Source organism: Sus scrofa, chromosome 1 (assembly GCF_000003025.6).
Source record: "Sus scrofa isolate TJ Tabasco breed Duroc chromosome 1, Sscrofa11.1, whole genome shotgun sequence".
NCBI classification, from domain to species: Eukaryota; Metazoa; Chordata; class Mammalia; order Artiodactyla; family Suidae; genus Sus; species Sus scrofa.
In genome coordinates this window covers 162,360,464-162,387,154 of record NC_010443.5, presented here as the reverse complement: position 1 = coordinate 162,387,154, position 26,691 = coordinate 162,360,464, and the positions used below count along the sequence as shown (strand labels likewise).

Below are 26,691 nucleotides of genomic sequence, written 5' to 3'. Positions count from 1 at the left end.
ACGGTGCTCTCAGGAAGGACTTCTCAGGGTGCCATCCAACCCTGGTATCTGTCCTTTCACAAAAGCCCAGAGAGAGTTCCCATCTCCAGACCAAATCTACGTGGCCTTGCCATGCATGAGATCATGGAGCCCATTGTAAGGGCTGCCTATGGAAAGGGAGCTTGATTTGTTTTCTGCTGCCTTAGAGATTAATGAAAGTGTACTCCCCTGTCCCCAAAATGTGTTTATGTTCTCTCTTGCTTCGTGATGCTGTGCTCAGTTTTATAGATGAGGTGAGGAAATCGGGTGCCTGCCCTCTTGGCTTCACAGGCTTAGAGAAAAGAAGCTGATGCTAAAGGAATTAATGACAACTGGGGGCAGAAACTGTTGAGCAAGCAGGTGTTCCCATAGTTCCCCAAATTACTGGTTACATGTGCTCAAACCAGGAAACAGTCCCTAGCGTGAGTCTTCAGAGCAGGTGGGGCTCGGGGACTCTGCATTTTCTCTCCTTCCTGGATGGTCGAGTTGGGGCCCATGGAATTTTAGGCACCAGGGACCTTGTGATTAATGTAAATGATCAGTTCATCCATTAACCATCTTGTTTGGCCCTCCCTGCCCTTCTTTGCTCCGTATTAACACTTCACGCCTAAAAATCTTCAAGACAAACAGACGCTGCCCTCCTGTGTGGGAGTCTTGTCTTGGGGTGGGGGGAGGGAAAACGTTTCTGCAGCCCTCCCCCACAAAGCTGTCCCCTCCCACTTAGCGATGGCGCCCCAGGACTAACTGCACCACATGGCTTCCAGCCCTTGTCTGCACCCTCCCTCTGCAGGGTGGATCCTGACTGCTCCCCACTCCTTGAAGCACCTGCAAGTGGTTCCCGCCCCCCTTCATCCCTTCCATCTCCTCCAAGGACTTTGCAGCCTCTGTCGGCCCCTCTGCAAATGCTCGCTGGGCGGCCCACCCACCCTGTGGCTCCAGCTCCATCCATCCTGTGCTGCTCTCCACCAGCCTCTAATCTCCAGTCCACATCCTTCCTCCAGCCTCCAGATTCCCCCTCCTCTGGCTCCTGAATCACTTCTCCTGAAAGAGCCACTGGCACCAGAACTAAAGCCACTTCCTCCTCCCAACCCTTCCTCTGCTCTGGTCTCATCAGCTGCCCCACTGTCCCCTCCAGCCTGAAGAATTCCCCTTGGAATCTTCCCACTTTCACATCACATGCCGTCTCCCTGGGGCCGCTGGTCACCATATCCAGGTGACTCAGCTCCTCCTTGCCAGCACCCTTGCCTCGTCCAGACTGTGTGGTTCCTATGTGGCTGTTCTCTGCACCCTGTTCTTTGATACTTCCACGTGTGTGCCCCCAATGCAGCAGTTCTGGGAGGCAAACCTGGACAGGTAACTCTCCTGCTAAACAGAAATTCTTCCCTGGCCATCCTGTGCCCTTCAGTGTGAACTAAAAACTTTCCAGGATGGCTTAGGAACTCCCTGCCCACCTTTACCTTCCCTTCTGATACTTCCATCCTCTCACCTTGACAGCCAAGGGGTGCTGTAACAGTGGCTCCCAAGACGCCCTATGCCATGTCACTGGCTTTGTAGCGCCCTCTCCCTGCCAGCCATCCTCCCCTGTCCCCCACTACACCTCTCACACTCTCCTCCATTCGGTCACCGACCTCCTGCCTCCTGTAAGCCCCTTGAGGTCTCTTTGCTTTCTCCCCTGCTTAGCATGTAGCTGATGGCTACTAAATGCTTCGTGAGCAAAGCAATGAACAGTGCTGCCCTAGTTTTTCTTAATGTTAACAATGTTAGAATTTATAGAAGCTCCGAGTGTGAGAAAACAAAAAAATTTGAATTGCAGTAATTTTTTTTTAAGGTGGTCCTATTTAAGGGTCTTAACTGCCAATTTTCAAAGGGTAACATGTGGCTGGTCATCCAGGAACTGTGTCGTCTTTGCGTTTTTAATACACCGAGGGGAGAAGTAGAGATAAAGAACCAAGGAAGATTTAAAGTCAGTCTTGGGTGACAAATGCAAAAAAAAAAAAAAAAAAAAAGAGGTCTCTTCATATAGCCACTTATAGAAAACTTTATGACTAACTGAGCACATTCAGAAAACATTAGCAACACCACAGTTAGCAATAGATGATCTGGGAAACCTTTCTGAGTTACAGTTAAATGTACCTCTTTCCACCTAATAAATAAAAACCAAAGAGAACATATTTGCATCTTTTAGTGACTTCTCATAAAGATTCTGCTGATCTTTATAGTTCATGTCAATTTTTCATTAAATATAATTTTCAAACCTCCTCGTTTAATGTAGATTTTTCTGACTTTTGGATTGAATCAAGGAGAGTAATGCAATAATCAAAACAGACTCTCGAGATGAGTAAGATAATGATTAGGTGCCCTATTTGTGAAATTACTGCCTCTACTTTTTAGAGCACTAAACCTGATTAACAAGGAGCTGGTGTAGCTATTTTGCATCCTGGAAAGAAATTTCGAGTGAATTAAGCAGCCACATGCTGATCTCATCTCCCATATCCAGTCCATCGCCAGGCCCTGGTCATTTTTCCTTGCTAATATTCTTCACATCTCTCTGTTCTCCCTGTCTGTTCCACCAGCACCCAGGTCTAAGCTCCATCTTCTCTCGCAGACTCCTAACTGGTGTTTCATATCCACCCTGGACTCCTTCAGTGGCAGTGATCTTTTCAGAATACGAACATAATCATGTCACTCCTCTGCTGAGAACGGTCAGAGATTTCCCACTTTATCACTGTCAAGAAAAAGACCCAGAGCCTTAGGAATTTGCCCCATGAAGTCCCGAGTGGCCTGGCCCTACCTGCTTCATCTCCAGATGCATTTTGCATGGCTGCTGTCCCTCATGCTTTCTGGGTGTGGTCCTACTAGACTTCTTGCACACACCAGGCTCCTTCTTGCCTCAGGACCTTTGCACATACTGTTCCTTCAGTTAGGAACACACTTGCCCCAACCTGCAGTTCAGACATCCTCTCCTCAAGGAAGCCAGCCCTGACTCCAGACCGCAGTACTTCAGAGCATCTTTCATATTCCCCTGTGGCAGGTACCATAAATGACTTGGCATTTATTTGTATGGTTACGTGTTAAGCATCTGTCACTCCCAGCAGGCTCAGTCTCGACGATGGCAGCCCTAGGTCTGCCGTTTGCACTCGCCGTGTTTACTCACCACCTGGCAGCCCCTGGTCAGGGGAGGTGCTCAGAATGGAGTTGAACCAAAAATGTGGGGATCCACAAGAAACTTTTGCGTGTGCCCCCCCCACCCCCACCCCCCAGCCCTCTACAAAACTGCTGACCCTGCAGTACAGTTTTCTACCTCAGGAGGAAGCCTGTATTTCCTGTGCCAAAAGATAAAGTTGTAGTTACCACCACGGTGAAATGGACATGCAGTCAGCTTTCCTTGGTGCTTTGAGCTGTCTTCTTCTCATTCCATAATTAAAAATATCACACCATGAAGTTTGGTGGTATCTTTCACTTCCTGTAATGAAACTGCATTACATGTTTCATTATACAGTTACATGCATAACTGTTGCCTTTTTTTTTTTTTTTTTTTTTTTTTTTTACTATTTGTTTTCTTTCTGGTTGGTGAGAATCTGAAGCTGCTGGTTTCCAGGGCCTACTAAAAATGTTTCACGTGAACAAATTTCAAATATTTGAACAATCGTCATATGTCAACCAGCAAGAATAAACCATTCACTCATGTACACCCAAATGCACGCATGCGCCCTCACGTACCCACCCCGCCGGGAAGAGACATCCCTTTAGAGGTGTGACGAGTAGAAATTCATTCTTGCAAGTTGAGCAAAGCAGCACCTGAGTTGGTTGTTTTGGAAGAGGCACCAGCAGCTGTGCAGTGAAGAGGGAAAGAGAATGGACAGTAGCCATGAAGGAAAATTCTTAAGGACCCAGCCTGAGTTGGGTGAATGCATGCATTCCCACCTGGGGTGACAGCACCCCAAGGGGGCAAAACCTAGTTCTAAGAGGACAAAAAGTCTCAGCCATTATAATGGCTTCTGGGGCCATAGACCATAAGTGCCTTTTTGATAAGATTGCATGGAGAGAGGAAAGGGGCTAATTGAGAGGGAATCTAAAAAGGCTGCTAGGGGTGATCAATGAAAAAAAGGCTGAGAAACACTGGGTTGGGGAAAGCAAATGAAGGGAAAAGCCGATTCTGGAAATAGGAGGGGAGAGAGAGGTGAGAGGCAGGGCGAGGTCATAACAGAAGCTAGAAAGAACCAAACCAAGTTTGCTCCTCAAAGACCAGGCCAAGGAAATGGGCAGATGGCAACTGCAGGAAACACGGAGATGGGAAGGTGGGCTGATCCCTGAGATTGGGTGGGGAGGATGAAGACAGTGCCCAAGAATGGGATGGCAGGAGCTCCTACTGTGGGGCAGCAGGATCAGGGGCATCTTGGGATCACGGGGACACAGGTTCAATCCCCAGTGGATTAAGGATCCAGTGTTGCCACATCTGCATCTTAGCTTGAGACTGCAGCTTGGAGCTCCATAGGCCTTGGGGCAGCCAAAAATGAAAAATGAGATGGTGGGTGGTATTTTTTTCCCCCAGAATTTCCATGAGAGTAAACATTTTGTTTGTTGCATCAGTAGCCCTCTTCCTTTCCTTCCGTCCTGCTAGTTACTGCTTTGTCCACTCTGATGTGAAGCCAGGGCTGGTCAGCTCATAGGAGAAGGCCGTGCCTTGGGTTCACTCTTTAGGCTCCTGGGTGGCTCTGAGGGAGGGGCTTTCTGGGCCGGAGCCAGGAGGAGGGGTCTGGATGCATATACAGCGGCTGGGGCTCTCAGGGCAGCAGGAGGCTCTATCCCTCAGCCTGGCTTCCTCAACATCTTTATGTCCCTATGTGTGTGTGTGGCCCCTTTGAAAGAAATTCCACACGTCTTTTTTTGTGTGACTATAAAAGCTAATTCTCAGCAACAAATTTGGATCTCTGCAGTCTTGACGGATGTACCCTATCTTTTCTGTAAACAGTTACATTTCTTGATAAGTGAATAGCGGATTAAAAAATGTTGTTCTCCATTGTTGCTGTGGTAGGAAGAATAATTAAAACTCATAAATAGCCATAAAATAATTTGCCTGCAATGATAACATCTTTAAGTGTGTAACGTCTTAACAATTTAGAAACCTCGTTAGACCTACCATTGGACACAGAGCTCATTTGCTGGGAAATAGTCCTGTATAAATTTTACTTGTCTTCCTTTCATAGTAAGACATTATTACTCAGTGATAATATGCAAAGTAAAGTCATGGTGGTGATTGTTGTTTTATCTTTGTAATTCCAGACATATCAAGTGGATCTGAAGCCCAATGGGTCAGAAATAATGGTAACAAATGAAAACAAAAGGGAGTATATTGAGTACGTATACACATACTTACTATCTTTTCTTTTATTAAATCGAACAGTGTATTTGGTTGACGGCCATGGCCAGAACAGCTCTTGCATATTAATGCACATACTTTTAACAGTATGAGTTCCTTTCTGGCTTGGGCCAACAGGAAGCTGAATTAGCGGCTGGAAAGTTTGACTTGTATCATGACTTCATGGAGCCGCCCTACAGAGAAGCAGTAGGAAGAGAAAAGGGTGCATACTATTAAGATGGCAAATAATCCAAGAGTCAGGAGGAGGGGGCATCTAGTCTGGCATGGAGAATTACAACAGTGGAGCATAGTGTCAACAGCCAGTTGGGGTAACGTTGGGAACAACCAAAGAAAAAAATCTCATCTCTCCTGACCTCTTTTCCATAGTGGAAATGTAGGGAAGGAGTTTAAATGGATAGGGAGAATTCAGCCAGCACATGCAAACATAATGAATTGTTCCTCATGTTTGTAATTTTCGTAACTCAATCTCAGCCTCCACCAGTGAAACAAAATGTCGAGTCCTTTGGAAAGCTAGCTGTCCGGTAATCCTAGAATGTCTATACTAAGCAGGTCTTTCTCGGGCAGCTTACATTTTCCTCATTGCTATATATATATGCATACAATTCTGGTGTCTTCCAAGGATTGCCTGGGTGCCCTCGCTGGCTCTGGCGCAGGGACGAGGTCAGCGTAATAGCATTTGGCTCCCAGGTCCTAGTTCCCGCTCATCAAGTGGGTTACAGCCATGCCCAGAGCTCCTTGTTTGCATTCAGAATTCCATTTCAGCAAACCAGGTTCCTCCTCTCTCCTCATCATAATTGGTCAGGGGATTTGAATTCTGAGAATTGGCCCAGGGTCTAGGTGTCCTTCATGCGAGCTGCAAAGAGAAACCTGCCGTCCTTTCTAATTAGGAAGAATTGGAGAGTGTTGGCATCTCTACTTAGAGACCCTGACAAGGCATGAGCTGCTTCTCCACTTGGGAGTTGAAAGCTTACTGTGCTTAATATAAAACTAGAAGGAAGATCCTGCAGTTCTTACCTGTTCATATTAATTGGCGCTTGTTCTGAACTTAGCAGGCAGACGATGTCCTAGCAGACACCATTGTCTCCATTTGAAAGTACAGACTTTGAATAGATTTTTAATATCACTCCACCCCAGAGTGACTCAGTTCGAAAGTCTGAGGATTTGGACCTTGTGATATGTGTTGTGTGTCATTCTTGGCAGTGATTTCTTTTAAATTTCAAATTGGGTGGGGAGCGGGGCTGGGCAGAGTCTCACTTGCCTCACTGCGGAAAGGATGATTGAAGCCTGCAGCTGCTCCCTGCCACCTGTACCCCCTGGTGCAAGCAGGCTATTGAGCTGATGGCAGCGCAGCCAATAAAACTTGATATGCTGAACAGTGGGTGGGCAGCAGGCTGGTCCTCAAGGGCTGTTGCCATGGCGCCACCTCGTAAGCCAGAGCCCTTTATGACAAGGTCCTTGTGCTATTTCATGACAAAGCACCATAGATGGAATCCAAAGTGGATTCGCCTGGCAGTAAATTCCACTGTACACTGAACAGTGTTGCAGGGAAGATGCTTCGAGTGGATTTCTGTTACTCAAAAAGGGTTTACCATTAATCCTCCGAATGTTGGTATTAAAGTATTAGTGGTAAAGTGCTGATAAATTATGTCGTCATTGAAAATCAGTGTATTTTATTGTATGATACTAGAATGAAGTATCATACAATAAAATACATTGTACTGGGTACTCCCCCTAAAATATGTACATTTGTACATGTCTGGGTGTGTACATGTGTGAGTTTGTGTGCGTGTGTTTTGTACACAGACATATGTATTCAAACGGCATTTTCCCTTTTCTCCATGCAGTTACATTTATTAGGCAACTTTGATAAACTAAGGGCCGGGGGAACCGGTCTTTCTTGTGAAATCCCCGCTGAGATTGTAGGCTCGTCATATATGTTTGTTATCCACCCCCTTCCCACCCACCCCCACCCCGTCAAAAAAGAAATCAGTATATCAGCAGCAGTCCCCCAGCAGCAGGCCCCCTCTCTCCGTGGCCTCTCTAGGGCTTTTCTCCTTCCCCTGATGAGAGGTCCCTGCAGTTGTGAGGAAAGAAAGGCACACAGTGATGAGGAAGATGGTTAAATGCTGCTGCCTTTTCCTCCCGCAGCCTCGTCATCCAGTGGAGATTTGTGAACAGGGTCCAGAAGCAAATGAACGCCTTCCTGGAGGTGAGTTGTGCTCGCTAGGAATTCCCGCCTGTGCCTTTCGTTGAGAGAGGGCAACTCTTTTCATTGGGCGGTGAAGGTGGGGGCGAAGGTGATCCCTGGGGGCCGGGGGCCGGGCAGAAAGGGCAGGACTACCCTATTCACACCATTTCCAGGCTCCAGCACAGGAGCGTCCCGCCACCCTTTTGTTTTCTTTTGTTCAGTGTTTTCTGGCTTTACCGCTCTCACTTTTTAATTTGTGTTGTTTTTAAAGAGACATTTTTATACTTGCTCCAGAAAAGCAGGTTCCCCCACGGAGGCTAGAACCATCGTCCTGCAGTTTTAGGCGGCACCCAGGGAAGGCTGGGAGCATCTCTGTCTTGGGCTCCCTTGATCTAGGAAATGTGAGGACTCAGGGCAGTGTCCAGCCAGGCCTTCACTCCCCAGGAACAGTGCCTTCCCCTTCATTCGTTGGACTTTTTTTTTTTTTTTTTTTTTTTTTGCGGCCACACCCCTGGCTTATGGAAGTTCCCGGGCCAGGGATTGAATCTGAGCTACAGTCGTAAGCTACACCACAGCTGCGGCAACTCAGATCCTTTAACCCTCTGCGCCATGCCAGGGATTGAACCCACACCTCCGCAGCAACTCAAGCTGCTGCAGTTGGGTTCTTAACCCACTGCACCATGGTGGGAATTCCTCAAACATTTTTAACTCTCCTGTCCTTCCCTTGTGGCTGAGTTACTCTCCACCCTATTCAAGGGAGAAGCACGTACTTCTCAGATTCAAGTGCTTGATGTCAGCGATGCTCCCAGGACCTGAGGAGAAGCCCATTGCAGAAAGTAGGGGTTTTTAAAAATAGCTCCCTTTGACCCAAAGTGCAATTCCTTTTAAAATCCTGATGACGGGTATTAAAGCCCCAGGTTTACATTATAAGCTTCCAGTGAACCAAGGCAGAGTTCTTGTTGGCCGATGCTCTCTTAAGCCCACCCCAGCTCAGCTCCCTGCACATGGTGAACAAAGCGCCAACCCAGGCAGAACGCTCAAAAAAAATTCCAGGACGTAGGGTGTAACCTGCGAGTTAGACGCACTCAAGAACAGCAGGTTTCATCCCACCTGGCCCACCCAGGTAATCACACACTCAGAAACCAGCCACACACCAGGCTGGGCAACGTGGAGCGTCCGTGCTGGGTCACCGCATTGGTCAGTGATCACTAACCTGGGACCTGGGGCAGGTTTTCTGTACTCCCTGTCTCCTCTCTCCTGACCACGCTGCTTCCTCTCCTCTTTCATCTGTATGCCTCCCAGACCTTATTCTCGAATGGCTCACTTGCATGCCTGTGCCTCTGAGGACACCCTGAGTCACAGTGGTGTGTCATAAGTGGCTTTTGGAATCCACCTGCCTGCAGCAACCCCTATTTTCATAATGTTTCAAAAATTACTCAAGTGCCTGAATCTGCTTGAGTCTACTGCTTTTCAAAATTTTACATTGTGACTATGCTGTTTTTATTTGAAATTACCAACTACTGATAGCTGCAAATCATCAGTGAACAATGTATTTTTCTAGCTAACTGAAAAAAGTTTATCCTGTGAAATGTCTCTTTCAAGGAAAAAGGTGTTAAGAATGATTTTTTTTTTCCTTTCAGGGATTCACGGAACTGCTTCCTATTGATTTGATTAAAATTTTTGACGAAAATGAGCTGGAGGTTTGTAAACATTTGTGTAAAGGAGATTTTTTAAGTATCTCATTACCTCACAGATGATATTTTAATATTCTAGATTCATAATGTCCCGGCGAGTAAGCTTACATGACTTTCTAATTCAGGTCTTTTAGGGGCTTGCCTGATTGCTGATCGGGGAGTGGGGAATAGCAGAAGTGGTCACCTGTAGGTTCCTGGCCCAGGAGAGGGACATAGCAGGCGGGGAGGGGGCTCTGAGCTGGTGCACCATGAGGGGAAAACTGCTGTTGTTAGTAGAGCTGGGGTGGCAGCACCCTGTTCCCAGGGCGCGGCCGGCTGAGGGCCCTGCACTTCCACACACCCACCCATGGCATCCGAGTGGGGACTTGGCCAGGAGCGAGTGCGGGCGTCCACGAGGGGCTGTAGAGAGGGGTCTCGATGAACTCGAAGTGGGCTGTGTAGAGTAAGAAGGCAGGTCGAAAGCAGCAAGGTGGTGGTCCTTGTGCACCAGCTTAGCTTGTGCCAGCTGCTTGGTGTTGGTGTGGATGAGAATTGGGAATTTCAAAAGCAGAGGGATCTCTCTGCCTTTGTGTTGAAAGGAACAGCAGAAGGAAGGCTGTGTCTGTTAAGAGGCCATCTGATAGGACTCCGTTGCCATTTGTCCAGACCACGTCCAATGACGTGTTCCCATAGATGGGCTTTCTGTTCTTCTACCTTAAGAGGCAAAAGTCCAGATAGATGACGTCATAGGCATCATGCAGAAGAGGCCCTTGGTTTGATAGAAACTGAGGGCGGGAGCAGTTAATGACCTCGCAGGGTTACCCAGCAGGGTTTTGGCACAGTCAGGCCTGTGAACCCAGCTTTCGAGCCTCTAGTTTAGTTTTTTTTGCATTTTACTCTGGTGCCTCTGCAGGAATATCATGCATTTGTCCACAGGAAACCTGCCCTTCAGAGGGTTCGGTAATAAGAAAAGTGGACCTAAGATTGTAAGTCAGAGAAGCGATTACTGCGTTAGTGCTGGTGCAGCCACGGACCTCTGGGCACATGAGTTTGCCGCCCTCACCTGGGTCGATGGATCTGGGGGAGATGCGTTCTTACTGTCATAAAACTCGAGTTCTTTTGTGAGTGGGGAGGTGGTTTCACATCTTGAGACAAGTAACCTCTCAGAAGGGGAAACAGCCAAAATAATGAGCAGATGTAAATGCAGTGTGAGAAGATCCCTGAGCGAGGTGCTGAGATTAGCGGGCAGGGAAGGCGATCTGGCCTTGGAACTTCCCGTGGGAGATGGGTAGCCATACAGGTTTTAGACCGGGCCCCTGTTACCGCTGCTGTCTGATCTGCAGCAGGGAGGCTTTGGAACACATGTCCCTCCCTTCGTTTGTATCTGTGCATCACTGGCCTGTCTTGCTTGGCACACACCGTGGCTCTGTCCTTGAGGAAGGGCCTTATCTCTGCGTGTGTTTCTTTGGCTTTCGAGGAGTGCCCCCTTTAACTCTGGTCCATCTCCCTCCCAGTTGCTGATGTGCGGCCTTGGTGATGTGGATGTGAACGACTGGCGACAACATTCTATTTACAAGAATGGCTACTGCCCAAACCACCCTGTGATTCAGTGGTTCTGGAAGGTAAGGCCAGGACCGGTCCCTGCTGCTCCTCCTGGGTCGGGTAGGGGGCCCTGTGCTGCTTCCCACGGTCCTGCTGCTGGAAGTCGGGGCGCTGCTGGCACCTGGCCTGCTGGGAGAGAAGAGCCGGCTGAATCCAAAGCAGCCCATCCTGCTGCTCTTCTGTAACTGTGGTAGACAGCAGTCTTGAAGCAGCCACCTGATTAACATGCTTTTGTTTGAGGATATCATTCAGGAGGATGATTCTGAAAAGCGAGATTCAAGAATTGGAACTAATCCTCCAAAGTGTAACCAAGAATGGGAGATTTCTCAGGGCAAAAACATGCTTTGGGACTGACTTTTCTAAGATGCCACTTTGGATTAAAAAACCCTTTTCCCAGATTTTTTTTTTTTCCCCCTGGTTAATTTCAACAAACATTATGATCTTTACATCTTTCAATCAAAGATACAGATAAAATCTGCTGTGCTCTCTGAAGGCCAGTGTTTGCATCCTGTTCAGCTTAGGAGAGAAGTGACAGAGAAAGTGGGGGTGGGTCCAAGGGAGAGATGGTAAACTGAGGAAAGAATAGTCACAGGGAAGAAAAGCTGATTATTTATTTGTGTTACTAATAATACTTCAGGTGCCAATAGCGAAACATAGAGAAAAGAAAAACAGAACCTTCAAATCCCCAAATCCTCATCCAAGTCTCGCTCAGCTTTAAGTTTGAATATTTTTTATTTCAATTCAAGGGGCTTTACCAGTGAAGGCAACTCGATTCTTAGAATAATTCAGATACATAAGATACACAGATTATTTCAGAGGCTACCCTGGCCTCTGTTTTTCTTTCTTTTTATAAAATGTTATCTTTAGAGAATTTGTCTATAGTCAGCAATCCCACCACATAACCTGGGTTCCCCCTGGGTCAACACTTCTCAAACTGTCTATGTTTATAGTTGGCCGGGGGCCACTGGCAAGCCTCATACAGAAACCTGAGCTCAGGGCCATTAGTGAGTTTGCTTTGAACACCACTTCTTTTGACCAGTTGGCAGAAGAAGAAAGAGACCTTGTGATCTCTCGCTCTCTGAGATCACAGAGGCCAGTACTGTGGTGACCGTAGGAAACCGCTTTTAGGGTCAATGGTCTAGATCTTCGGCTGCAGGGTAGTGAGGTTGTTTTGCCTGTCTGCATCACAGCAGCACGGGCCATGTGTCACATGGGCTCACCTGACCTTCTGCCTCCGTTCATAGGCTGTGCTGCTGATGGACGCCGAGAAGCGGATCCGGTTACTGCAGTTCGTCACCGGGACGTCCCGAGTACCTATGAATGGATTTGCCGAGCTTTATGGTGAGCAGGACACCTTTAGATTTTGTTCTCCTCTAGCCAGGCATCAGCTGCAGCCCGAGAAGAGTGCCTCCAGGCCCCTAGACAAGTGGACTTTGCACGGACCCTGAAGAGATGGGGCAATGTGCCCTCCTCTCAGCTGTGTGTGTAGTTCCCTTTACATGAAGGGGCAGGGGAGGGGGTCTTTTTTGTTTTCATGCAGAGAGTCCTAACATTGGTCTTTTCTTTTTTTTGGTGGGGGGGGGAGTTTTGTTTTTTGGTATATCTTCACAAACAACCGGATTTTGCAGAATCATTCCTGTGTTTGTAAACAGAATATTTAAGGCACTCCTTCCCTCCATGAGGCATATTCAAGGTCATGTTTCATTTTTTTCCCCCCAGAAGTAGTTCGAAATTTAAACTTCACGGGTTGGACTGAAAGGCTGTAGATGTCCGCATGTCCATATGTTGTCACGTCTGTTGTGTTCAGCTTGGCGCGATTCCAGTCTGACAGTGGCACAGAGTCTGTGTCATGAGGTTGTGCAGACCCCTTGCTTGCCCCGTTGTTAAACAGCCTCAGAGGGGGTCTCGGGCCCCCCGCCCCTCCCTTTCCTTTATCCCCTCCTTCACCATGTTCCTCTGCCTTGAGCCCTCTAAGCGTCTATTTTTCTTTGTTCTTTCATCTAGGTTCCAATGGTCCTCAGCTGTTTACAATAGAGCAATGGGGAAGTCCTGAGAAACTGCCCAGAGCTCACACATGGTGAGTGACGGAAAACCACCTGGTTGTCAACAAATAGTATTTTAAACATTTAGCGAGTATACTGCCGGGCTAGAGGCTAGAATGCTGTGTTCCCTGCCCATTCAGAATTTTGAGTATGAAATGTCAGTGATGCTGATGAAATTAAACCAAAATTTGAAGGGGGTCCTGTTGGAGATGTGAAGGCTTAAACCCACCCTTCCTGCTTCCTGCGGGGAGTTCCTCTCCCAAACTCCATCCTTCCGCAGTTATTCTGGGAAGCAGAAATTTCCCTGTGTATCCGCATGTGGATATGACAGCTCCCAGCCTCTCAACAGACTGGGTTTTTCCTCCCACCTTAAATTGGTCCAGAGCTATGGATAAATTCCCTGTAGCCACGTTGGTTAAAGGCCTTCCATGGCCAGCCAGAAGCCATCAGTCAGTGGGATTTGGTAGCGTCATTGGCCCGAGGAGTGTCAGGTCTGACCAAGGACCCCTGCCCAGGGAGACGCGCTGGCACAGCTGCGCTGAGGAGTTCTCCAGGCTGCGGGGTAGAGGGAGAGTTCTGTGAAACCCAGCACAGAGGGGACCTCAGGAGCTCCTGCCATTCAGGGTGCTGTGTCCCTCAGGCTGGTTTCCCCCTCAGGCTTTGCTCTCCTGCTCTTAGGAGGCAGGTGGCAGGGGCCTGTGGGACACATTCTGACCACACAGTGGCCTCCCTGCCCACAACAGGCCAGCGCAGCCAGAAGAGAGGGCTCCCCAAAGGGCATTTGTAGAAAACAGGCCTGGAGAGGTGTTGTGCTTCTGTTTGATTGCCTCACCTCACCGGAAAGCACGTTTTTTCCCCTGTCTGGACCATTCACATGACTCTGAATGACGTGGATGTGGTCACTGCCGTCAGCACCAGAGAACAGGTGACTCCAGCTAATGCTGGCCGATCATCAGGCAGTCTGTCCTTGATTCTCAGGGAGGATGTCTTGGCCATTTAGAGCTCTTGCTCCAAACAGTTTCAGAGTCCAGTGTAGCTTTCTGGGTTCTGGAGCCTTCATATGAAAGGTAGTCACACTGAAACTGAGACGAGTCCTAGGGCTGTCGGGATGGGTTCGGAGCTCCCAGACTCCCAGTCTGGTGATAAGAAAAAGGATTAAGAGCTGCATCCACTGTGGGTCAGGCCCTTGACCTTAGCAGCGGCATTCCTGTGGGCTCCTGGGAGAGACTTGCTCATGAGCACGTGGCTCACAGACCCAAATCACAGGATTTGAACTCAGGTCTGCTAGGATTAGACTCTGCGGTCACCCTGACCACTGCGGTCAAGCTGTTGCCTTGGTGATAGGATTCACTTTCCAGATTTTTCTACATGAACCAAGTAACTGAGTATTCATCCCACGTCCCTCTGTGACCCTCTATACAGACATCTTGCTGTGGAATGCTTCTTCTTTTCAGGGTCCACATGCTGAGCCAGCACGAACATATGGTGCTGCCCAGATAAGACCCTGAATTCAAAAGTTCTCAATCTTGGCTGCACGTTGGAACCACCTACACGTTAGAACCACCTACAAAGCATTAAAAAAAAAAAAAAAAAAAAAAAAAAAAAAAATTCCGTTACCGGAGCCCCACTTCCAAAGATTTTGACCTAGTTGGTGTGGTGTGTGACCTGGGCTGTGGGGTTTACAGGGCTCCCCAGGTGATTGGTGAGGTCTGCTGGGGTTTGAAATCACTGCTCTTCCTCAGGAAGGACATTGGAGGAAAGCACTCCCACAGGCTCTGACCAAAGCCTGTCTTCTTCCATGTATGTCACAGAATTACAGCCACCAGAGAATTTTCCTAATGGTGCCTTCCCCACTGGAAGAGGCGAGCGTATTTCTACCCAGGTGACACCAGCTGGCAGGCTGCAATTCACTGTTATTTCTGCTGCGTGGCTTTCCTTCCATCCAGCCTGGGTCCGACTGTAACGCAGAAAACAGGAGCTTTGCTGGCTTCGTCACAGCAACAGCCATATATGTGGCTAAATAAAATCTAGCCATATGTATGTTTAATTTCTTCCCTGTTTTATGGAAATATGAAGTACACAGTTAAGCTTCAAAATTAAAACCTGATTTACTAGGAGAGCCGGGACTGGTGGAGCTGCTTCTTCCTCACTTTTCATGAGGCTCTCAGATTGTAGCTGTTGAGTATCTTGAGGTTAAAGGGCTTCATTGCTTTGTTCTCTTAAAGGTCACTGCTTGGATATATAAAATTCCGCTTTACTAATAAGAGACCCTCTTAAAAATAATCTCCTTCAGCGCCCACATCTTCCCCACAACAAAGCTAAAGCCACTGAGGGTAGTGAGGTCACACAGCTTGTTGGTGATGGCCCAGAGCCAGACCCCTGCCTCCTGACATCAGGAGTAATGGGAACACTTACTAAGCATTTACTGTGTTCCAGGCATTGTCCTAAGTACTTCATGTGTATTAACTCATATCATCATCCCAGCAGTTCTGAGAGGTAGGCCTTGATATTACCTGCTTCTTACAGATGAGGAAACTGAGGCACAGGATGCTAACATAATTCCAGAGCTCAGTTCTTAACACTCCCCTGTTCGCCTCTCTCTCCGTTATTCCAGTATTCCTCCAGCCTGAATAATGCGTGGACCTTGTTAAATGTTTTATCAAAGTATAGTTGATTTACAATGTTCCTTCAATTTCTACTGTGCATCAAAGGAATCCAGCCACGCATACCCACCCATTCTTTTTTTTTGTCCTAACCCAGAACCCCGACACAGTTCCCTGTGCTGTACAGCAGGACCCCACCCCCCGATCTGTTCTAAATGTAACAGTCTGCATCTACCAACCCCAAACTCCCCGTCCATCCATCCGTCCCCTCTCTCCCCTCTCCCCCATGACAAATACAAGTCTGCCCTCCACATCTGTGTTGGTTTCTGTTTTGTAGATAGATCATTTGTGCCATTTTTCAGACTCTAGTATGGATGTTTTTTAAAGGGAAAGAGTGGCCACAGGTCCTTGAAACCCCACAGGGATTGCGGGCCCTGGACTGTGAAATTACGAACTTAGAATCAAGACGCCAGCTACCAACAGTGACCTCCTGGGAAGGACCCTTTTAAGTGTAGCCTGCAGAAGTGGAATCCTCTCTATAACTGGTGAAATAATGTTTGAGATCCTTACCATGATAAAAACCAAAAATGCAAAACTTCTTTTAGACTTACTCTTTCAGGGTTCCTGGGTTTCTGAGACTTCTGGTTTCTGAGCACCTGAGCACCTCTGCTGTATCTTTTGATGTTTGGTGACAGTTATAAAATCTGAGAGATCAGGAGTTCCTTGTTGTGGCTCACTGGTTAATGAATCCGACTAGGAACCATGAGGTTGCGGGTTCAGTCCCTGGCCTTGCTCAGTAGGTTAAGGATCCAGCGTTGCCGTGAGCTGTGGTATAGGTCGCAGACACAGCTCGGATCCTGCGTTGCTGTGGCTCTGGCATAGGCCGGTGGCTACAGCTCCAGTTCAATCCCTAGCCTGGGAACCTCCATATGCCAAGGGAGCAGCCCTAGAAAAGGCAAAAAGACAAAAAATAAATAAAATAAAATCTGAGAGCTCAGTGCATCTTCTGAAGCACAGAGGGGTTGTTAAAGGTTGCAGTGCCAGTGTCTGTTTCTTACTGCTGTAGATCGTCATCGAGTTTTTCTGCACCTGCTTGGAAACCTGTGTCAGTGTGAGGAGGGAGCATTTTAAATCCTGAGGCAGCATAAGCAGCTCTGGGCTTTAGAGCCAGCCTGAGGCTGAATCTTGGCTCTCATGCTTCCTGTGTGACCTTGGGCAAGTCACTTAACCTCTCTGTGGCTCAAATTCCTCGTCTATAAATAGGGATGAGGCCTTCTCTACCTTAAAGCCTGGTTGCTAGGATTCACTGAGGTGATAGATGAAAAGTACCTAACCGTGCTGGCTCGGGGCAGAGGCTCCACAAATGTTCACTCTTATTAAGGCATCATGAGCTAAGGCTCTTGTGTGACCCCTGTCGTGACAGCTACAGGCCAACAGCCCACCTTCACGGCACCAGTTCAGTGACTGGGACTCTAGTTCTTCATGCCCATAGGGACCGTCAGTGAGTGACAGCGGTGGTCACTGGCTTTGGGCACTTGCTGTGTGCCAGGCCCCCTTTATATGATTCGACCCTCCCAGCACCCCGAGAGCAGTCTCCCCATTTCACAGACCAGCGGGACAGAGAGTAAGCTCGCTTGCCTGAGGTCACACAGCAGGCAGGTGGCAGAGATAGAATTTGAACTCAGGAGTTCCCGTCGTGGCGCAGTGGTTAACGAATCTGACTAGGAACCATGAGGTTGCGGGTTCGGTCCCTGCCCTTGCTCAGTGGGTTAACGATCCAGCGTTGCCGTGAGCTGTGGTGTAGGTTGCAGACACGGCTCGGATCCCGCGTTGCTGTGGCTCTGGCGTAGGCCAGTGGCTACAGCTCCGATTCAACCCCTAGCCTGGGAACCGCCATATGCCGTGGGAGTGGCCCAAGAAATAGCAAAAAAGACAAAAAAAAAAAAAAAAGAAAAGAATTTGAACTCAGCCCTGTGGCAAGAACAATCTGTTGTTTGCAGAAGCCTCGTTTGTCTGGAACCTTCAGTCACCAGGGTGACTTGTAACCTCCCTGCCATAGCCTCTGGGTACATAGGAGCTTTTTAAATAACACAGCTTTCCACTCCACGTGTTGATGACTTGCCTGGCTTGGATTAGGGAATGGCTTAGCGGTGGGGTCCCAGAGGCACAAGCAGCCTGCATTCTGATCTCGCATCTGCGGTGCTGCTCAGGGCTGAGGCCCGGGACACACTGACCCTCCGCTGGGCTCCAGGCCCAGCATCTGCAGAACCAAGGAAACACCCTCCCCGCGGGGCTGTGCTGATACCAAGCGAGAGGCTATGTGGGAAGGCCCTGGGCTTGGCGAAATGGTGCAGAGTAAGGGACACATGGAAATGGACACAGCCTCGATTCATTCTGCTGCGGAAATTCTTTGTGTTGCAGGGGTTTTGAAACCTCGATGTGTGTCAGTTGCCTGGCCTCTCCTGTCTCCCTTCCTAGCGGGGTTTTCCAGCATCCATTTCTGGTCGTAATAGAGAGGTTTCATCGACTATTAGGGTGTTCTTTTCTCTCCCTCTAGGTTATAGAGCCTATTCTGTGTGGTCATCGCTGGCATTTATTTTTGATCATCAGAATTGCTGGATGAGACTTTTATGTCCTCTTGCTCGAAGACCAAGTGCCCCGTTGGTCTTAGTGTAACTAAAGAGGACTGATGATGGGTTTTTTTACCCACACCTTTTTGTTCCTTTTACAGCTTTAATCGCCTTGACTTACCTCCATACGAAACGTTCGAGGATTTACGAGAGAAGCTTCTCATGGCTGTGGAAAATGCCCAAGGATTCGAGGGGGTGGATTAGGCACCCCTCGCCTCGGAGTGGTTGTTCTTCGAGCAAGTCCTGCTTGCACTTTTGCATTTGCCTAACAGACTCTGCAGAGACCGTGGCAGAGAGCGGTGTGCGGCGTGGGCTCCTGGAGCTGAGCCTTCGCCTGCGACTTGCCCACGTTCTGACACGGGAACCCAGTCCCAGGTCGCGTTCCTGCATCTTCCACCACAAGTTACCAACTGGTTGATGTGTATACTAATTACATTTCAGGAGGACTTATTCTATTTATGTTGTGCCTCTGTAGGCCAAGCCCTTAATAAATATTTTACATACTTTATAATGACAGCGAATGGAATTAATCACTCTCCAGGTATAGTATTACAACTCATGTTTACTTCTTAAAATGATTTAGACCGATTTGCAGATTTTATTTCAGTACAATTAAAGATGTCTCATGTACTTGGAAAAAGTGAGCATATTTTTTTTTTTTTGTATTTGAATTTCATACCAGGTTTAATGTCTATGACGTTTTTCTTTCTAAAAGTACTTGGACACTCCTCTTCCCCGCTTTTATTAGAATTGGAAGACTGACTTTTGTCCCAAAACCTTCTGCAGACAAATACTTTGAGAGAACTTAAACTATATCCTTTAGGCATCATGACAGTTTTTTCTGTACTCAGAATGAAAACAAACTGGATATTACCTTTTTTTTTTTTTTTTTGTACAAATTTAGCGTAATAGCTACAGGCTGAGAGAATTGTGACCTAGCATGGCAAATTTTGTGTTGACCGGAAGGAATCACACCATTATTCCTTAGACGTAATTACGTGTGTGTTATGACACATTTGAGGCAGGGTTGACTAGCCTTTCTCGTAAGAGAAATTACTTAACCCTCCCTGACGCTGTACAGTCCTCCTATCCTATTTCCCTCTTTGCTGTTCGTAGTAGAGACATTTGAATGAAACTCGGCGCCACGTGATTTGAACCTGTGGAAGCCAGATCTGTGTAGCCTCCTGTTTGTACGCGTCCGCTAATGGTAGCTAAATAACCGATTTTTGTTCTAACTGCACCGATTCTGAAGGCACTTTATGTACTACATGGAGGTCAAACCTGGTTTGGTTTTGTTTTTCTCATAAACATTAAATGTGACGATGCCTTGCTGGCCCTGCACACACCTTTCCAGTGCAATGTCTGTCAGTTGTGCATCTGGCTGCTTGTGTATAAAACCTGGATGTAAAGCTGAGCCTACCAACCTGTCTCCCCCGTTGTGTGTGATTTCTACTCCACTACAGAGATTAATTTAATAGACACTTAATCTAACCGGCTTTTGTTCCCTGTGACGCGTTGCATGCTTCGATACTGTGTGCTGCCCGAGCTGGGCCAGTCGTGGGCTGGACAGAAAGTGCGAGACGATGTGGTCTGTTCCACTGGTCAGATCCTCACGAGGATGGAAGGGGCCGCCCCCCAGATTTGATTCTTGGCCCTCGGTGCAGAACTCTGCTCTGTTTGGAGAGAACGCCTGAGGCAGTGCGGGACCCCTGCCGCCTTTAACCTCTGTTGTCCTGGCCCCCCTGGTGGCAGTCAGGGGACACTAGACCTCTCCTCTCTTGCCAGTCATAAGTAAGTCAGAAAAATCATGGTTTCACAGCCTCTGTTTATGGTGTAAGAAGGATCTTTGGTGTTAGACATTCATTTCCCCAACTCTGGATGGCTTGCAGGAAGCCACAAATGTTTGTGGTCACAAATGAGTTGTCTGAAGGGGCCAGAGGCCTAGGTGTGTAAAAGAAGGTGGACTTCTCCAGAGTTAAGGATTGCTCCCTTCTCATAGTGATTTTAAGATATCCAGGAGTCATCAGAAAACCTGGGTGTTGAATAATTAGGGGGAAAAAAAAAACACGGCTCATTTACCTACCAGTGGGATTTTCTTCCTCTTCAGTCAGTGTAACACATGTCTCCGTGGCAACCCTCCCCCTTCTTGCAGCCCCTCAAGTCCAGACTCATGCCAAAGCCTGGAAGCGCAGGGTAGGTTCTGAGAGTGAGTCTGTAATTATAGGGAGAGAAATCTAGCGATTCTTGTCTAAGAACTAAGATTCTTCTGTCATTTTATAATCGGTGTATTCAGGAAAATCACTGCATTTTCGCTAAATGCAAAGTATTGAAAATATGAAAGAAAACCCATTCCAAGATACTTCCTGGGCCAGGAACGGATAAGCGTTCTCAAAATATACCCCCATGCATTACTTGAAAGCCAGTAATTGTGCATGACAGTTCAGTTCATCTAGCCCTTAATATCTGATTGCAGTAACAACTCGAAAGTACTGGGTTTAGAGCCTGTTTGGGGTTTTTTGTTTGTTTTTAATCCAAATAAGGGTCCGTAATTTTCAGCAATGCTCTGTTTCACTTTTAATCTAAAATAGTGATACATCTTGTTTCCTCTCAATCCTGACAAGCGTGCTCCGTCATCTTTATGACATGCTCACAGGGGGCAAAGAGCGCAGAGCAGAGCGGGCTGCACACTCGTCCCGTGGGCCCTGCCCACGCGGCCAGCAGACCTGGGCAGGGGGCGGGGTCACCTGATCTCGTTGTGCTAGTAGCGATGCTCTGCCGTCCAGGGTCACTACAGCCTCTGTTTTCTTCGGAATGACCTGAATCTAGCTTCTTTAGCTCTCTGAAAAAGAGAGTTGTTGTGGGCCATTTTACCTTGAGGTGAAAAAGGAAGGTCCAGCATTTATCTATTGCACATTGAAAGCCTTTGAAGCATCAGTCATGGCAATCATCTATAAAAGTCCTGGGTGTTTTCTCTTCCTGCCTCTTGTCGGCCTACAGATGAATCTGGGATGTCCTCCCAGCAGTGGGATTGGGCTCAGAGAGTGTGCTGCTTTTCTGGCTGCTGCCTCCAGAACGAGAGACGATGAGGCATTTGTCTCAGTGCTCTTTTCTTTTCTCCTTAAACACATCCCATTATTTACCCAGGCCCTTCAGTAGCTAACATCAGCTACTCCCTAAGGCCCAATGACAGATGCTTATAAAGCAACCTGACATGGCTATTCCTCCCACATAAGGATGCAGTGACAGATTCTGAGAAATGGTTTGCAAAATATTTGAACCACTTTCGATGTCTCACGTGGTTAAATAGACAGCATGTTCCGTGGCTGTTTGAATTTGCCAAGTCCAAATTGGCTCTTTTGCAAGGCAAGTCCGTATGCGGCAGATTATTCATTGTTCTAACAGTAACTAATTGTTTCACACTTGACTCTAGTGTTGGCCTAGGTCTTTTATCTCATCTCTGAAATTTCAAAATCTGTAGAGAGGGCCCAGGTTAATCAGTTCTCAAGTCCCCACCCACGCTGTGCTAGCTCTCCTCGTTTGCCTCTTCTCTCCTCAGCCTGACTCTGCACCTCTGCTGACTCTGGTATCATCTTCTGCCTGGCCAGTAGGGGGTGCTGCTGTGCAGGGTAACTGCCTGGCCTGCTCCCTTCCTGACCCCCAGGAGGTCCTGCACTACCTCTGTTTCATTCAGACTTTGGGGTATATCCTGATAAGTCATGTCAAAACTGCCAAATTTTAGGTCTGAGATTTTTTTTTTTAATCCTTATAAACTCCACTTTGTACTTTAGATTTTAAAACTGGGAAGAAAATGTGATATACTTTGGACCACTTTTTTTAATTTATCAAAGCCTTAATGAACAGTGTATATACATTTGCATATGCCCCACCCACACCCACCCCAGAGTGTTTTCAATGCGTCGGAGACCAAGCTGTAGCATGAGAATGGGGCTTATATAATGTTCTATAGAAAAAGAGAGCTTTCTGTGGGTGGGGAATTTTCCAAGAAAACTCTCAGACATCTCCCCCTCGTTAAAGATGTTACATGCACAGCAACGCATGTCTAAGATGCATGTCTTTTTGTTGGTTGCTCTTGTGTTTGTATGGGGTCCCGACAGACTCCAATGACACTGGCGACAGACCTCTGTGTACTGCGTTCTCAACCCATATCAGTGCATCAAAAAGCCTTCTCGTGACCATAACCCTGTGTCCACAGACATCTGTGCTCCTATATAAACCAGTTTGCCCCTCTTCTGCAGACAAATTTCACCTAGATTGTCACGGTTTCTTTCATGTTAACTTTGCACAACTTTGTTCTTCCTCCACTACTATGTATATAATACACACATATGCTGTCCAAATATATCTGTATATATTTGTATAGCATTTTTACGCCTTTCTTGAGGAATCCGGTTTCAGAGTTTAGTCCCTTCTACAGTTTTCTCCAACCTGTGTCCTGAGAATTCTGACCCTGGGAGCCCGAGAGAACCCCCAGGGAGATGATGATCTAATGTGACGTCATCTCTTCATTTTCAGCATCCATTAGCAAATGAAACATGAAAAAAACAGTGACTTTTGAGGTGAAAGAGAGTTTCAAGCATTCCAAATGGATTCTCAATGTTTCGTAAGTTTTTATTATAAACCCACCTCCTACTATAAAGCCAACTATTTGATACAGTGATTAAAAACCAATCTACTTGGAAATGTTTTTAAAGACAACCTATGGATAAATGCTCATTTTCACAATAGAATAGCTTTAAACCGTGGTTGAATTTGATACATACAGGAAACGTTTTGTTGCAGAACAAATCCTTTTTGCTTTTTGGTTTTCTTGAGAGATCTAAAGAGAAATTGTGGATTGTGTTCCTGATGGCAAAAGAGTCATGTGACAAAATGAAGTCTTGTAAAGAAGTGATGCAACTTGTCAAATATTTAATAAAGAATTATGGAAGCTGGAGCTTTTTCTACATCAGGTATTACGGGTTGTCTGATTTAAAGCTTCTTCGTGAATGCATTCTTAATTGGCTCGGGGGTTAAACGCCTGCAGATTTATATAGAGGATGTTCATTTCCTTAATCTCTCTAAAAGTTCCACATCTTTGAAAATATCATTAAAGGCTGCCCAGAACACATGGCTTGAGCTTAATGGGATGTACCTCTATTCTTATCCATCCATCTTATTATACTGGAGAATTAATGACTTTATGGATTACTCGAGTGTTATATAAAGTCCATTCCTGGAAAGGCATATTTCACCTCTAGTTTTTATCCGAACAACCCTCAATTTATGTCCATTCCATGAGACTTGGTAATGAAATCCAAGGTGAGTCTCAAAAGGAAGATGCTATCAAAACCCAGATCTCATGTCAATTCCCTGATAAAATGCATAGACTCAACATTTTTTCTTTTTTTCTGCACTGCTAAGCCTCCTCTTAATGGCCTTACCCCATCCCCTCAAGGCCTGCCAGAAGGTAACATCCAAGCAGGACATGATTTTGTCCTGGCTCCTTACACCTTGTCTTTTTGAGTTAGCAGTCGACGTGTTTTGCTGGAAAGATGTTAACAGGCTTCTGAGCTCCTGTGGCCTCCTCCAGCCTTACAGAAGCGTACAAGGGAGGTGCCAGCGGATAAAGCCGCTCTGAACGTGTATATGTTCATTCTTAGAGAAAAAGACAAATGATGAGATTCGTGAAGTAGAGGAATAAATCATCATACATCAGTTGCACAGTTGCTAAGTTAGGAAGCCCTTAACCTGCTCTGAAGTCCCAGAGTGACCTAGGCACATCTGAACCCTAAAGCCCCCCAGTAAAAGCCAACGGCAAGTGTGGGTATCCAGGAATTCTCATCCCTGGGGTTGGCCATGGGAAACCGCATCCAGAGAGGTCCTTGGATGTAAGTGAGCAGAAGCCACTTTCCTGTCCCTTCTGTGCTCCCTCATCTGGGAGACAGCGCTTCTCAAAAGAGTCGCCAGAGAATCTGGAGCTGTGGAGTCTAAGCAAGGACAGGAAAACAGATCGATGGTGACTTTTATCAAGATCCACTACGAATACAGACTCTCGTGAGCAGACTCCAAGACCGTGTCCCAAGCTGGGGGACCGCGCAGTGGGACTGATGAGAACCAAGATTCCCTTCCTGGGGCTGACCTCAGGCCAGCCTGCCGAAAGGGGAACTTAGCCTAATCAGCCTGTCACCTCTCACCTTCCTCCCCAGCCAGCGTCCCCAGGCTTCCCTTTTCCTTCAAGTCCAGAGTCCGTCCTGGGAGCAGGTCACAGATGATGAGGGTGAACTTGACAGGAAAGCAGTGGGAGGCCTCCTCCTGCCTCTGGGCACAGGGGCATCTCTCCACCAGGCCTTGGGTTGGGGTCCCCCAGCAACCAGTGCTTCAGGGAGGAGGTCTGAGACCACTGTGTGTTTCAGCCCAGCCCAGGCCCCTCACCTGCAGGCCCCACAGATGATCATGGCTCCTCTGTGTCCACCTGTTGGACTTTTTCTTGAACTCTGAGCTGCCTGTTCTAACTTCATTCCCACCCTTGGCCTGGTGTGCGGCCAACCTGCCACTTGAGATGCCCTCTCAGTGCGCCCATGGGTACCTGGCATCTTCAATTATGCAGCCTCAGGGTATCGCTCCCTGTAGGAACAGGGCACAGAGCCACAGAGAGGGGGGCTTGGGGCCTTGATGGTGGGAGGGAAGGTAAGGCATTTCCTCCCCAAACCTCTGCTCACCTCACCCCACCCTACTGCCTGGGGGAGCCTTTTCTCTCTGCAGGAGGAGCTTGTCTCAGAGACGAGTTGGCTTGGATGGGGAGCAGGAAAGATGCCGGAGGCGAAGCCATGAAGATGATCACGTGATATGGAAGGCGAGTCTGCTGTGATTAAAGGGAAATTATGCAGCCAGTGATTTCTAAGCCATATCGGACTGTGGGAGTTTTACAGACAGCTCCCAGATTAGGAAGTTAACAGTTTTCAGCCCTGCTTGGCCTTGATCAGAATGAAAAGACCAGCTAAAGGCCGAATCTGCCCTGCTCCACACCCTGGGCTCATCCAGCTTTAATCACACAAGTGCGGCACGTTTGACCCAGAAGGGCCTTGGCCATGTGAGTCCCGAGTTCTTGCCCTTGACCACTCCGACCATGCCCAGTGCTATTGGCCTGCAAGACCAGGTTTGGGCCTCACTTGCCCTCAAAGCAGCCAGGGCAACCCTGCAGAGACCGGGATGACACAGCCCCCCATGGAGGGGGGTGATCAGCTTCCTGTTCTGCCCCATGAGGCTGGTGCGACCTCTCACCCCATCCTCTCCCTTCAGGGGCTTGTCTGCAGCAAAGGGGCTGCTCATCATTGAGCCCAGAAGAAAAATAAGGGCAGGAGGGGCACTGAGGGCCCAGCGGGGGACAGCTACCCTCAGACCTGATGCCACCCCTGTCATAGCTAAATCCAGGGGCGGGGCAGACCCCTCAGCATCCACTTCAGGCAGAAAAGCCAAGTTTTCAGGGGAACTGGTCTCATTCCCTAATCCCCTCAGGGTGGGTGGGGGTGCTGTGGGAAGGAAGGGCCAGAGCACAGATGGGTGCTGGGTGCACCCCCAGGACGGCCTAAAACAACCTCGAGTAATACATCATCCCAGCTGGGAATAAATTTTGGCAAACATCCTTGGGAAGTTTTGTCTCACCCATAGGGACCAGAGCCTATACGGGTTTCCCCACCTCTACCTCAAGATGCAGGAAAAGCCCTTCACCAGAGTAGGGGCCCCAAAAGGCTGAGCACAGAAGCTAGTTGTGGGAATTGGGGCCTGCGTCACCATCTGGAGGTGAGGGGCTGCTCATGGACACAGACTCAAGCCATTCCCCTGGGAACTGGACACTTCTGCCTCCAGGCAGAGGCGGGGAGAGAGCTGGTGCAAGGCAGCAGGAGGGCCAGGACCGGAGCAGGTAAAGGATGTCCCCACACACCTTGCCCCGACCAGTCACGTGGCCTTTCCTAACTGCACAAGAGGCTGGGAAATATCTAGCAATGCCCAGAATATAGGGACAGGAGTCTGCAAACAAGCAGCCTTTGCATCTCTTTGCAGAATGAATTTTCCCTTCAGATAGTGACCTTGCCACCATTTGCCAAGCTTCCAAAATCTTCAGTTTACTCGCTTAGGATAATATTACTACATACCATAAACCTCTGCGCCAGTCTAATAAGGTAGATATTACCACCTAATGTACACCTGAGGAAGCAGACAGGGAGGGTAAGAGACTTGCCGAGGGGAAACCTGAACCCAGATTGTCTGGCTTGGAGCCTCCACTCAACCACTCTTCTGGTCCATCCTCCACCCAGTCTCTGCTCAGAAGGAAGAGCCCAGACCCTCGTCTACACTAAGACGTATGGGACTGATCACACTAAACGCATGACCCCTCCTAGAAGCATTACTTTAACAGATTCTGAAGGTGAACCTTGGCTTAAACCAACAGGAATAAAGATTAAAATTAAAGGTGTTTAGGTATCAGCAGATGGAGCGGAGGAGGGCTTCTGAGCCCTGCTTCAAGTCACAAAATCCCACATGCATAACAGATGCCC

General features: G+C 47.8%; 1 protein-coding gene across 17 annotated transcripts in view; it reads left to right on the top strand.

Moving 5' to 3' along the window:
- Positions 1-23,102, top strand: part of NEDD4L (neural precursor cell expressed, developmentally down-regulated 4-like, E3 ubiquitin protein ligase) — a 372,463-nt gene extending 349,361 nt beyond the window's left edge. For all 17 annotated transcript variants that reach the window (XM_021073866.1, XM_021073873.1, XM_021073871.1 and 14 more), the window contains 7 exons: positions 5,302-5,375; positions 7,547-7,607; positions 9,227-9,286; positions 10,774-10,881; positions 12,106-12,202; positions 12,866-12,938; positions 18,238-23,102. In XM_021073866.1, coding sequence (XP_020929525.1) covers positions 5,302-5,375; positions 7,547-7,607; positions 9,227-9,286; positions 10,774-10,881; positions 12,106-12,202; positions 12,866-12,938; positions 18,238-18,340 — 576 coding nt within the window. In that variant the 3' untranslated portion in view covers positions 18,341-23,102. The remainder of the gene's footprint in view (positions 1-5,301; positions 5,376-7,546; positions 7,608-9,226; positions 9,287-10,773; positions 10,882-12,105; positions 12,203-12,865; positions 12,939-18,237) is intronic.